Source organism: Leuresthes tenuis, unplaced genomic scaffold (assembly GCF_036924035.1).
Source record: "Leuresthes tenuis unplaced genomic scaffold, fLeuTen1.0.hap1 SCAF_22, whole genome shotgun sequence".
NCBI classification, from domain to species: Eukaryota; Metazoa; Chordata; class Actinopteri; order Atheriniformes; family Atherinopsidae; genus Leuresthes; species Leuresthes tenuis.
Genome location: NW_027325376.1, coordinates 13164438 through 13178801, shown reverse-complemented (window position 1 = coordinate 13178801; position 14364 = coordinate 13164438). Strand labels below are relative to the sequence as shown.

Sequence of the window (14364 nt, the reverse complement as noted above, 5' to 3'; positions counted from 1 at the left end):
CTGGCTTAAATGAGTCCGGAGGGGACACACTTCAAAATGCAAAGACTGCACTTTGTACAGGATGCGACGGTCAATAAGTGACAAATGTAACTGATGAAGGTCTGCTGAGGCTGCTCAGGTTTGGTAGGGTTTTTATGAGTAACCACACATGTAGGAAGGTGCTGATTCAAGGACGGTGAGTTCTCTAACAAGCAGAAGAGTGATGAACTAGTACAACATGCACAAGTTCTGCTGTCAGTGAGTCATTCGTTTTGTGACGCCGCTCACTTAATGCTGTCTATCAGGACCTCAAGTCTCCTGTAAAGCGATCTGACTGTTACGCACGGGGGATTATCGGGCCGTGTCTGTCATTGGCTGGCCCGTTGAGTCGCTGTCATTAGGCGTGGTGCGTAATTACGCTCTGCGCCCTCCAAACTTTGGCACACCTACTCCGTATATACCGAGGTGTCAGCACTGTCACTCATATCAGCCACACGGTGACGTTTTCTTGTCGTTATGAGTCAGGAAACAATACAAGGAAATCCCCACGGCGGAGAAGACGACGAGAGGCCCCTTTAAATCGAGCTTCCTGTGTTGTGCCAAGAGAGAGAGAGGGGGAGCTCTGATAAACAACAACACGGTTCTGAGAAGCAGCTTTTACCGGATTCAGCTCTTTACTGCGGCCTTGGGAAAGACGAGGTGAGCTCGGAGTTATTATATTAGCAGAATTTTCTTATAATCGTAGAGAAAACGTTGTTAATGTTGTACTTAGAGACGGACGGAAAGGCACTGTTTTAGACGGTGGATCCTGATTGTACTGCTGGGTGGTTATTCTGCCTCGGAAGGCGTTTGCTACACCTGTCAGTAGTAATACAGAGAAAATAAACGTGTGGGTACATCGCTTATTTCTGGATAAACAACGAAGCAGTGTTGGCGCACGCTTGTCAAAAACAGTCCTCTCGTGATCATCAGAGCTACAGCCCATGTTTTTTAACAGACGTCTTTTATTTCATTGACAGGAAGAGACGACTTTCCTTCTGTTATTTCCATCACTTCGTCGGCTGTTTTCCATACGTTCATTGTTGAATGCCATTGCGGAAGTGAGAAGCTCCTCGGCACGAGACGACGCTTGGGCTGTGCGGACATCTAGCGGCCAGCCAGGAGAGAACGCCTCTTTACGATGTACGGAGCTTCAGGTATCCCGGAGCTCATCCCACCCGCCGGGCCGCCCCGGCAGCCAGGCCCGGCGGGGCAGTTCAACCCGGGACACCCGCAGGTGAACGGCCACAGCGGCGGGCCCAACCCGCAGAGGCTCGGACAGAGGGCGCCCAAACTGGGCCAGATCGGTCGGTCCAAGAAAGGTGAGTTTTGTCATATTTAAAGCCTTTGTCTTCTCAAACAGGTTCCCCTGGACCCCACACTGCACACAAGACATAAACCGATGGCACCCCTTACTGAATTTACAGTTACATAATGACAATACAACAAGGAGCAACTACACCCACACTGTATCCACAGAGCTTGCAGTGCATATTAAAAAAATCCCATTGCAGTAGGAAATCCACAACCTTTTTTTTTCTCCTAAGTAGTTTGTGGTGCTCCTGAACTGCATTAGACTGTGCGGAGAGGTGTTTCTATTTTTAACTGAGCTTCACTGATGTAAATTGAGTGGACAAAATAGAAGGAAGAGCTTTCAGTATCGTGCAGTATAATTCAATAACATCATAAACTTAAGTCTGAGCAGAACCAAACATAGGCTGAGTGTAGATAGAAGTACGGTTTAGATCACATCACATCCACATACTTGTTGTCCATGTGAAGCTGCTTTTGGCTGAAGGGGAAATGCTAGAATTTGAGCAGACCATGAATTTCCCATGAATATAACCAATGCCTTTATCATAAATAGGATTTTTTTCTTTTTTTTTTAATAACTTCCCTATTTTTGTCTCTCTCGTAGAGCAAGAACACGGATGTTAGTACTATTTTTTTTGAAGAGTGATGACATAGCTAATAGATGCAACCTCAAATGACTATCTTGTCTACTGATGCTGTACAAAGAATTGGAACATTTGGCCGGAGTCTGTCATTTCATGAAGTTGCTCTTTAATCAAAATGTCAAAACCAGAATAATAACTGCATCGTGGCCAGAAGCAAATCATTTCAGTTGTCTTGTTTTTCTTCATTGCTCCAACCTAAGGAATAGTTCTGTACAACCTGTTTATCAGATTTGTACACCCTTAATTATTTAACACCCTTTTTTTTGTTATTTTTAGTATTTAATTTGATTCCTTTTTTCTCTTTTTTCTTGATATTATTCCGACAAAGTAAGTCCCGTGATATGGCCTTTTTCTGGGGGATTGTTTTAGCTTAGGTCGGTTGTTGACTTCGGACTGTTTGCAGTCTTCGTGCTAAGCTAAGGTAAGCTGAGCTAATTGAATGTGGATCGGAGATTCATTTTAAAAGGAAGGTGTAACCTATATTTCAGTGGACTCAAAGATCTAAGGCAAGTGTCAGTCAGGGCTGTGCTGCTGCATGCTGGGTTTGAGCAGGAATTAATTGCTCATGTTTTTTTGTTTTTTTTTTGTTTTTTTTACACTGCCTGGCTTAAAACAAGTCCCCACCTTGGTTTAACTAAGCAAATGATCGGGAGTTACTTCAGTCTGCCAGGTCTAGGTTTAGCAGCAGTATGTGTCACAAATGAGGGCAGCTGACTACCTGAAAATACTGAATGACTGAGGTTTCCAACAGTAATTTCTGTTCTGTTGTGGTGACACGGGCATATTCCAAGATGGCAATCCTGGATTCATCAGACTCTAACTGTCAAAGGGTCGATCAGGGAGCATGAGGCATCAATTTTCACCCACAGACTGGCTACGGCAGAGTCCAGATGTTTTTAAATCGGCGTGTTAAAAAGAAAAACATGGATGTGGTGCCTTACTCTAGTCTTCACCTTCACAAATAAAAATACCTACATTTTATTCAGTGAGCAAACATTCTAAAAGGATATGAAGTATGAGAAAATAAACAATCCACATGTCTTGTACCAAGAGAGAACACTCACAGAACAATTAAAATCTCTTTCTACTGTGCTTACATGTCTTTTAATACACAGGAAACTGAAAGAGCTCTCTATCTAACTGATATACATATTGTGCTTGCCACACAATACTCTTATTTAGTAACAACTTAAGCTATAAAAATTCCTGACTGGTTATATGAAGCTTGTATGATAATTCCAAAAGCATGCTTGGTCATATAGAGTTACCATGAGGCCTCTGAGGCTCTGGTCTTTCTCCTCTCCCATCGGCATACATTCATGTCATGCAGTCATGCTCCGTTGATACTGTTGATACGACTATGCTCTGTTTTCAATTTCCATCTGTTCTTTCTTGACATATGAGTGCACTTGCCTGACCTCTGCCCTTTTTTCCACAGTGGACCTGGAAGATGAAGACTTGGATGACATGATGAACAACAATGGGCAGTGCCCCGTATCCCTGTCACCTATCTCCTAAACTTCACCAGGAAGTGCCAAAAACAGAAATTCCCCGGGATGCCAATTCCCCTTCCCATCAGTGCTCTTGGCCTTGCTCCTGTCAAGTGTCCTGTAGAAGCTTCTGATGGCTCTTCAAGGCTCTGAAATGGCTCATTTAGCGCCAGCTGAGGCCCAGGCCTTGACTGTACATAGTGTCTATTTAACTTAACTTCTTTTCAGACTGTGAATGAAAAGTACGGCATTGCTCTCTACTCTATACCTCGGTAGGTAGTAGGCTTTCAGGACTTGAGAAAGATTTTGGACAAAGTGTATTTTTCAAAGCTTCTTATCAAGGGCTACATTGCTAAAGTTGCACTGAGCAAACGGGTAGATGACAAGCAGCTGCTCACCTGCCTTTTTCTGGTGAGGGTAACTGATTCTCTGCAGGGTGGTTATGTGAAGGAGCACAAGTCTGTTGATGTGTATCACACGAGTGAAATATTACTCTTTGGTTGTGCAATGACTATTGTTCTCTTTCACACTGTTTCAAGTGGTATACTGTTATCCGCTGGATGAAAGCTAGCTATTTACTGGAGAAAAAAAATCAACTACTACGAATTATTTATTGTTTAAAAAAATTGATTTCTTTTTTCTTTTCTTTTTGGTGGCGTTATGGCTTCTACGTGTTTTTTACTTGTTTCTGAATGCACATTGCTTCGGTCATCTGTAACTGAGATTTATTACGTTTCCAAATGGTGCACTTTGTGGGAATGCCTGTTATGTGCAGTGACATGTTGCAGAATTCTATGCATGAAGTCTGTGTAAGCATCAAAACACGTAACTGGTATCCTGTTGTTGAAGGGCTATGTAATAGTTTTCAAGCCACACCACTGTTTTGCTCTTTTGACCACGCAGAGTCGAGGTTTCCCTGAGCTCATTGTTGGCCTGAGCTGCAGACTCGGCAGGAAAATGTCACAAACAACAACAGATTTATGGAGCTTTTGTTTGCTCTCGAAGGGAGGTTTTCCCCAGTTGGCTACAGAAACTGTGAGAAAAGATGCGTAAAGTTCAAACTGTTTAAATGAAATGCCAAATGATACCTGATGCTCTGTCAGATTTAGAATTAAAATGGATTCTGATTGGCACACTGTTTTGTGAAACTGAAGAGTCATTTGTGTTACTATTTATTTATAAAGCTTGAAACCTCTTGTGTGTAATCTTTAAGATTGACACGGACTATTTAAAGGTATGTTTGACTTTAGAGACTGTAATTACAGCGATTATGAGATAATGGAAACAAGCAGCTTCTGACTAGATGTCCCTGCTCAGACAATCTTACACTGATGTTTTTAGGATTTTGTGAAAACTGAAGTGGATCTCCGGTGAGACATAAGAGCTCCTGATCACGTCATACTATTTTTGTCGGCTGTGAAATTGTTATTAGTTACTGATCTGTTTTGGGACATGAAGCACTGCATTTCACAGCTCGTTCTCTCACTCAGAGATTACTGTTTGGGTTGTGGTTGCCTTTTGCATGATCAACTTTTCATATTGCATCTCTGGAAATAAAGAATGAATCTTTGTGGAGTTTCTGTGTTTCATTTCCAGTCGAGAATATGGGATATATCTTTAAAAAAAAAAAAGGGTTTGTGTCAAGTGAAATTGCATTCAACATTGTTTATGAGGATGTTTCTGCGATGAGTTACCAGTCGATCCTGTTCAGGGCTGCGGGCGTGAGGGTTTGGGCCTGTTGGCTAATCTCAGAACATCTTGGAGATGTCATCAGTCTAGTCTGTGGGGATGATGTGGAGTCTAAAAATTGCAGGAAGATAAGCATGTATATGGAAACACAACATACTTTGAGACAACTTCCAGACATTTCTGGGATGTTTACAAAAGTGATGCTGACTGAGCAGACCTGACCGTTTATCTTAATGACTATAGTCTCACTCATTTGGATGCCACATTTTAATTCCATCACCTTTACTTACTACATTGTACATATTTATATGAGCCTGAGTACAGAAGAAGAGTTTATACCTGCAATTTGTAGAGAGGATAAAAGAGAAGGGATAATAACACATAGGGAAGCAATCACTTTAGCCATAAAACTTACCTCATGACAGTCGGCAGAAAGTATTTTTTCTCCTACAAAAGTTTTTGTTTTGCAGTAATCAACACAATACACAGAGCTGTTTGTTGTTTTTTTGCCAATGGAAACTTATGTCACTTGACCCTTTTTGTACTCATGCACTTCTGCCCTCATATTTTCCATACATATTCTAGAGGAGCAGGATGTGATGACACAAAGCTTCCATAAACTTTACTGTAGACCTTATCTAGAGATTACGGAGGTAGACCCTTACACACCAAGAAATCAAGATGTAAGAATAGGCCCACAGAGGTCTCTATGCCTTATCGCTCCAGCTGCACCCTTGCAGGGTACATTTTGGTTTCTCCTTGTCTGTATCTTTGAATGAATAATTTTGTGCCTAGTTGAGAGAAACAAAGCTCCCATTGGCAGGTGGAAAACATTGCAAACTCCTGACTTGAAAGGCCCCTGGCAAGTACCTTTGGGTACAGAAATGAACCCTAACCCCTAATTTCTCTGCCATAAAATGTTATGACATGCTATTCCAACATCCATGCTGTCCTCTCAGAAACCTCTCTGTAGCACATTCAGCCATGTTACATGTTAAATTGAAAAAACGTCAATGTACTGCATGAGCAGTGACTGCAACCATCACACAGTTTTCAATGTTTCATTATCTTTATTATTTAAGTACTGTTTGACATGTTAAAATACCTTTTTCATACATTTTCTACACCACAGTTTTCTGAAAGAGGAGCCAAATGTATAAAATTAAAAAAGAACTGTAGATTCCGAACATAAAACAGCCTAATAAAAGTATGACTTCATTATATCTGAAAACTACAGAAGGCCAACGGTGAACTATCGGACATGCAAAGCTATACAGGAGCAAAAAGCTAGTCTTCACAAAATAAATAGGCTGTTTAATCACATAGTGGCTGATATTCACAAGAGGCATGTGTGACGATGGTATGATGACCACATGATCAAATACTTTCATTACTAAGAGACTGTAATCCTTTAGTAAGTGTTGTAATAAAAGGCTTTTGTGATGCTGTCCCCCTACATGGTGAGCCCTGTGTAAGAAGACACACTCCGCTCATCTATTTTAGTACCAACAGTTAATATAAAACACTATGTTGCTCTCCTGTGTCTGTGTTGTACTGTAGAAGAAATGAAGCCTGCTTACCAAACTGGAATTGATTACTTTCAATTACATGGCAAATGCTAATAGATGCTGGTTCTAACGCGAGGGTGCAAGTGTTGGCTTTATCTACCATTTATGCTACAATTCAAGAGGTTACACCCTGAGGGCTTATCCATTAAGTCAGGAGATCCAATTATAATGTATTTGTGAAGACTACTTGTAAACAACTGTGGAATGTGTGGATGGGGTGAGAGACATCCTTCATGAAACAATTGAGAGTTCTGTGTGATAATCAAGGGGTCATCAAAGGCCTGCCTGGATTAAAAGTAAAGAAAGTCCTATTTCAGTACTCCTTGTCTCTGTCTATGTTTCACAAAGACCCACACATCTTCGGTTTTAATCCTTTCTGATGCTACAACAAGGGTGAGCTTCTTTTTCAGTTTCTTTTTAAGTCCTGGACAGTGGCAATCTCAGACATATTCCTTATTGCTGTTTGGAGGACCAGAGCGGGAACTGGCCATGGATGGGTACTTAGATACCTGCTTCTTCCTTGGACAGGACGCTGCCATCATGGCGCCGCCCAGGACATCTAGGAGGGAGCCACCCCATGCGATGAAGATGGCAGCACCAAATTCAAACCTGGATAGAGAAAACAGTGTTTTGGTAAAAAAAAAAAATCTATGATTTCTGGTGAAAAAATTACATTCTGAAGTTTAGATAGTCTTCCTCTCTATTTTATCATATACATTTAAAGTTGGTTGATTTCAAGAGATTGTACTGTAGACTGTAGAGAGTAAGACTGAGACTAAAACCCAGTCCCAGTTCTTTCCCTTGGCCCTACTCCTCCATTTTGCAGCAAAGTAATTCTTATCAAGCTCTCCAGCAGGGGCTTTGGGGGACATTTGTATGATCCCTAAAAGAAAAGGTGCACTTTACTTGAGGAAAATCGAGGGCTAAAGGCCATGTACCTGGTCCAAGAAGAGGGTTGGAGTAGGCCTAAAACTACAGTGGCCATAGAAGTACCCCCTCAGAGCTACTGTGATTTGGCCTTTGTTTGGCACTGTGACAATGAGAAGGAGCAAAGTTGGAGTTCCATGGCCTCTTTGGATATAAATTGTTAACATATAAATGCACGATTCATTAATTCATGATCTTGCGTCTTTATAATCTAAAATCCTAATCTGTGAAATCTATAAGTGTCTGACATAAAGGAGTAAAAAGTCAGCAAGTCACAACTATGAGATTAATATTTTAAGATAACTGTTTGCGTTATCTTATATTTAAAAGTATTTATAGAGAGCTCCTCAAGCACTACCATGGGCACATGGTATTTTACATTATCTCATTGAACAAACACTGTTTGATTAATTTACCCATAGCAGAATGTAGTAATCTTCAGAAACAGGTGGAAAGTGGAGCCTGAAATTTTTCCGTAAATATAACTTGTCCCCTCCCCCTCCCTGTCTGCTGTATTTCAGCTCTGCCTCCAAAGCTCCTATCTGCAGAGGATGCTGTCGTGTATGCACAGGCCAGTAAACACAGCAACTGTGGAGCTAGTTTAGATTAATACCATGTCTGGCTATGAACGCTTATTTATAGCAGCAAAATTGTTGCTATTATAAATTTGTTGGGTCCTAATGGGGTACAGATCATACTACTAAATATTTTAATGCAGGAGTAGGCTGCATTCTTGGAAACTGCAGATTTATTTGATGTACTTTTGAAAGTCACAAGGGCCTCTATCCTAGATGTTTTTTTTTGTTTGTTTTTTTTAATTTTCAGTGTCTGTCATTCATTCCCCTTCCTTGGCCTTCCACCCTTCCCTGTTTTTACTCCTCTCAACCTTTCTATAAAAGACCCCACCCTAACATCCAGTCCTCCATCTATCCCACCCCACCATTTTCCTCAGTTGTTACAGCCCTATTCTTTTAAAATCCACCCCAACATACCCTCATCCCTATGTCCAATAGGATGAGGGTATGCTGGGTATATTCTATGTCCAATATAATTTCCAGTCATTGATTAAACAATCTCCTGACTTTATACATTAAACAGATTTTTAAAGAAAGCAAAAAGCAGTAATACAGTGAATTAATAACAAAGTTGACTTACTTGGTGTTGACGGGAGTGTAAGGATTATAGAAAGCTCTAATGACATTGTGAGCAAACCAGGAGCATGCCACAATGGCACACAGCCCTGCAAAAAGAGAATAAGCAGCCAAGATGACTCAATCCAACCGCACAACAAAATTCAAGAAGAAAAAAACTTATGTTCATCCCCTTTTTTCTAATAGGTGACAGCACAACTTTACCGTTGATATTTCTGTTCTCTTCAGAGCCTTTAGACCTGTGATGTTAGAATCAGTGCCAAGAGTTCTGGATTCATCCAGTCTAATGACCACTGGAGGGCTGGGGCAGATGAGTGGGAGGAAAGCTTTTTGCACTGGGGATCAAACCTACTCCTCCTACTTACTGTTGGACTGGCAGGAGATCTAAGCCACTCTCTTTTGATGAAATTACATAACTCAGTTTATTGTGTACTGGATTAGCACGTCCCCCTATACTGTAGCATTGTCTGGTTTAGTCAGCTGATTGCCAAGCTTATCTATACGGTTTTTGCATAGTTATTATAGTGTCTCTATCAATGCATTCCAAGTGAATCCCTGAATTGTCAACATCCACTCTAAGGGTAATAATTTTATTTTTCCAAATGCCAATCTAAAGCCTTCAGAGTTCACAAACAAACTGGTAACATGTACAGATGTGAAACTTTACTGGCTCCTGTGATATAAAAGTTGGATCTTTTCAGTACCAGTGTCTAAGTGACAATCCTGTGAGTTGCACATTAGTGTAGTGGTCTTGGATCTTTCTGTGTGGGGTTTGCTTATTCTCTCCTTGCCATTGCTGGTTCCCTATCAGTGCTCCAGCTTCAACCCACAGTCAAAAATATGTTGACTGGTGATTCTATTTCCCCTAGTATTAGCTAAGATAGGCTGTAGCCCCACTGCAATCCTGAATAGGATGAAGCAGGTATTGAAAATGAATGAATGAGATAATTCAATTGATGATCAGAAATAACTGGAAAATTGTGATTAAGGACACCTAATGGTGTCTTTCATTTGTAACCCTATCAGTGTTTCTGATAGTTCTTAAGGCCTTCAGTGAATATACGTATATTTCATGATGGAATGTATGTAACATGCTTGTTTGTAAGGTTAACAGCTTTGTGTCTTTGGTCTTTTACAGCAGTTGCACATAATGTAACAATGTAACTGTTGTATTACTTAATTATCTGTTGCCTGCCAATTCTGGATTATATTATATCACTACATAAATGCAGAGCTGTCCACATGTGCATCACAACACATCTTAGAATCAAGGAAATTCCATACTCTGGTGACAAAATGCCTTTGTTCACCTCTTATTTATGGTGACCTAATAAAACAACAGTCAACCTAACATTCTGTATGAATTTGCTTTAGGACTAAATAACAGCAAATCACAGTAACATTCACAGCGTCAGTCTCAGCTGTGCAATCCTTTTAGTAACAGTTAGGCACCAAGTCCTGCATTTCTGTTACATTTTTCAAAAAGTAGAACCCATAGTGCGTATCAATAGATTGTTATGTTATGTTTTGGGTCCAATATAACTTGAAAAAAAAAGGATAAGAATTGCATCAGATACTCTAAAGGACTCCAAAGGATTTAAACAATATCAATTATATTCTGCTCTCCTCATAGTTACCACATTTGAGGTCGACTGTGCAGTTTAAGGAGATGTTAACACTTTGGATGCTAACATTTTGTGATTGCACATGTACACCTAAAACCAATTTATCTCTTTTTTTGTGTGTGAAATTTCAGATTTCTCTGCAATCTCACCTCCTACTAGGAGGATGATGCCTCCTGTCATGGCAATGCGGGACTTGCGTAGTTTGTCACCTCCTGCACAGGTGGTGCACTTCATTCCCATACAGGCCACACCCAGACCTGCGATGGACACAATGATGCCAACTATCATCAACGCGCGAGTGGCCTGAAGCGAACCTGGGGCAGTCAGAGACAAGGAAACAAGAAATGATTATGTAGCCAAAAGTTACAGAAAGTGTGTTTAGGTTATTTTCTGGAAAGCAGTAAACACACAATCTTTTGTTTTGAGGAAGGTAGCGTTGCAGTCCAAAAGATTTAAAAAATGGCAGTGATTTGTAAAAACATCAACACGAAATCAAATAAAACTATCTGTAAAAGTACAAAGCTGAAAGCACACAATAGGAAATGATATAGAAAGACTAATAAGAAGGCTCCAACCTATCAGAGAGGCTTTATGTGTGTGTCCATGGGTTGTGAATGACATTCACATTATCCTGTCAGGATACTTAAATGTGAGTTTTTCCAGGAAGAGAAACCAAGGGATACACATGAGCACACAAACAGAGGAAAGAAACACATCTCATGCCCTTTCATTTTCACTTAATCCTGCTAGCCATTGGAGGGCTGCTAAAACACTCCTGTCAGGATCCTCATCTGTCAGCAGCCCCCCTCGTGCTATAAACCTATCACAGGGTGAGGCCCCTCTTTGTCGTCCCCCCTCCCTCCCCCACCCGCATGTCCACCTAGAACCAGTCTGTGCCAGTCTAGGACATCACTGCCCTGCCCACACAAACAAAAACCCTCCAGCAGTGAGTGAGGGATAGAGGGATGGGTGGGGAGAGAAAGATGGCAATAGGATGCAGAGGATAAAAAACAGAATATAAAACAGAGAGAAACAGGAAACAATGGGCTGGATTATACAGTATACGCAGAGCAGGATGTACAGTACGCTGGCTCAGAGTTACTTCGACCATATTCATTTGGTAGTCTCATCAATGTGGCACATTTAGTTTCATCACCGAACAGACACTGAAGTTTGTATTATGCTGTAAAATGAATATACAGCTCACTTGGACACCTCACTTTGTCTCGTCCTAAAAGAAATAAGAACATTTTGACAAAAGTCTTGTGAAACTACCACAGAGTCATGAGTGCATTTGTGCACCTAAGTTCTAAATCAGGCAAAGTTCAGACAGAGTTATATCTTGCAAAAAAAGATTAATTTCATGGCAAAAAAAAAAACTAAACAGAATTTATTTTTTATGGGTTTAATTGATACCTGGAGAATATCTTTAAAATTGTTGAAGGGTAATAAACACTGATACAGGGTTTGAATGAAACATCAGAGTTTCAATAGCTTTTATTGCTTTAGTTTTGTAAAGCACTTTGTGGTTGACATGCTGCATGAAAAGTGCAATACAAAATAAATGCATATAAAGTGACTGATTGATTGACAGAATTTTTTTCTAAACCTAACCAAGTTGTTTTGCAATCCAGTCACAAGGAGAATATGTCGCCATGTTTGACACATGCACAACCCACTTTCAGATCGACAGCTCCTTCAAGCAGCAGGAGGAAAATATGAACGAGTCCATGTCAGAGCAGACGTCATTCACAAGTGTTTATTTCAAGATGCCATAAATCTTATAAAGGACAAATAAGCGGAGTGGATGGCACAGTTAAGCACAGCACTTTTGGGTGCCCTTCTTGATTGGTTTGATTCAGTAACCTGACTTTGTTAAGTTTAGAAATCTATTTGGAATCGGGTTAAAAGAACATAATGATACAGACACCAGATTTACATTGTTACTGCAGTCGCTCTTATGACCACTAGATGTCGTATGATATTTAACTGGAACTATAGGTTGTTTTCACATGTATGAGCAAATTACTTTTGGGGATAATTTTAACTTTCACTTGAGATGCCCCAATTTGATTCTTGCAGGAAAACTGTTCATATCCTCTTGTTTTACTCTGTGACATATACATATGTAAAACATATTTTCCCCCTTTTGTTTAGTCATGTATATGCAGCAAAGCCACTGGTTTTGGTTTAGAAGATTAGGTTTAGGGAATTCAATTTTTTTAGCCATAAATACAACAGCTGCATACCCAATGTGTTCCTTGCAAACCTTCACTGTGTCACATGGAAGCGGAGCCAAGCATCACTGTCATCATGTGGCAAATAGTGAAAAAACTCTGAAAGAGTGCAGAGTGTACAAATATTTGACAACAAGGTGTCAGGAACAGGTGTCACTATGCAACAGGTTGGAAGGGAGAATGTGTTGCTCTGTCTATTTTAAGTTTATAAAACTTTATTTATTTTTTTTACGTATTAGTAGTTCATAAGAGAAATTATCACAAAATATCAACATTTTTATGGGTCCCCTTGTATTGTCAACACAACGCAATGAATATTGAAGATTACCTCTTTTGTACTATACATATCTTTTAAAATACTGTATGCAACGGAATATTTTAGACGTTGAATGAGAATGAGAATATCTATGGAGAAAAATGTGCACATTTTGATACTGTTATAATATTTCGTTAACAGGCATAATCTAGTTGAGATAAGGTGCGATTCAGGACCTTGTGTCAAATGTAACACAACTAGACTGTCTGTCACCACCCATCCTGGGGCTTTATGGAATAATGCTTGAATAATGTGTCATCTGCTGTATGTGAGTGTGACAGAGTGTTGCGGTTGGCAGGGAGGAGGGTGGAAGAGTTTTAACAGAATGTGATTCTGTATGGGAGAAGACAAGGTCCCACTGTAGTGACAGATTACTGGGTTTCATGATAACAGTGCGTGCTGATGGCTATGTGTGAGGAGCAGGTTGTACCCTGAGGTAAACCTAATCAGTGATAACAGCTTGGAAGTTTAGCACCAGAAATGAGGAGCTTGGCAGTATGACCAGGTGTGTGTCCAGGTGGATAAATGGAAGACTGAGGAGTCAATACCCCCAAACCACTCTAAACGACAGAAGAGAGAATTTAATTTACTGTAAACTGCTGAATATTTCTTTATATTGCAGGTGATACTCTTCAAATAAATCATTCTCTTTTTTTTTCTGATTGACGAGATTAAATCAATACTATTTCTGGATTTGTGTGCGTTCTCCTGGAAAACTTACTGTCCAGCTGCAGAATGGAGTCGTAGATTTTACACTGGAGCTGACCGGTACTTTGGAAAGCGCATGACATCCACAGTCCCTGGTACATGGCCACCGCTGTGATGATGTTGTCCCCGATGTACGCGGACATCTTCCACTGCGGTAGGATCGTGCCGATGATCAGTCCGACAATACCAATTAACGACAGGAAAAACCCAAGCAGTTGGATACCGGAGTTGGCCATGCTTCTAAAAACCTCTTCTCCTTAGACGAAGTTTAAAAAGGATCCTACGTCCGTTTAATAAAGATTATTGTTTCACTGTATAAATGCTGATAACCTCGCAGATAGGGTCCGTGCCACTGGTGTGGTGTGCTCGGTGGTCTATAGTTGAGGATGGGCATCCAAGAACTGGGTGATGGTGTGAAGTGGGTGTGTAATTATCATGCCTGCTGATGCATGGGGTCGCAACTCCCTGTGCTCTGCCGAGAAATACTCCCCCTGTTTCCAGAAAGGCAACAGGTAGTATTTCCACTCAGTATGGTATTGGACTTCTTACTCAAAGTAATTGAGAAAATATTTGATAGTCCATAGGCCATATTACGCAAAAGCATGGCATAAACTGTGTTTTTAGATTTCCTTAAGGTATCTAGATTCGATTTTGGGGAAAAAAAGAAAGGAGGTGAG

The 14364-nt window shown here is 40.5% G+C and overlaps 2 protein-coding genes across 2 annotated transcripts; one reads left to right on the top strand and one right to left on the bottom strand.

Moving 5' to 3' along the window:
- The first annotated feature begins 393 nt into the window (after nt 1-393).
- On the top strand, nt 394-5041 carry LOC140281871 (uncharacterized). The gene is made up of 3 exons (XM_072376374.1): nt 394-678; nt 999-1340; nt 3415-5041. The coding sequence occupies exons 2-3, from the start codon at nt 1160-1162 to the stop codon at nt 3492-3494; spliced, it is 261 nt and encodes an 86-aa protein (XP_072232475.1). The 5' UTR covers nt 394-678; nt 999-1159; the 3' UTR covers nt 3495-5041.
- A 1183-nt stretch (nt 5042-6224) lies between these two features.
- cldn7a (claudin 7a) lies at nt 6225-14074 on the bottom strand. The gene is made up of 4 exons (XM_072376312.1): nt 13701-14074; nt 10576-10740; nt 8806-8890; nt 6225-7332 (listed from the first exon to the last, which is right to left on the bottom strand). The coding sequence occupies exons 1-4, from the start codon at nt 13921-13923 to the stop codon at nt 7164-7166; spliced, it is 642 nt and encodes a 213-aa protein (XP_072232413.1). The 5' UTR covers nt 13924-14074; the 3' UTR covers nt 6225-7163.
- Nucleotides 14075-14364: the final 290 nt, after the last annotated feature.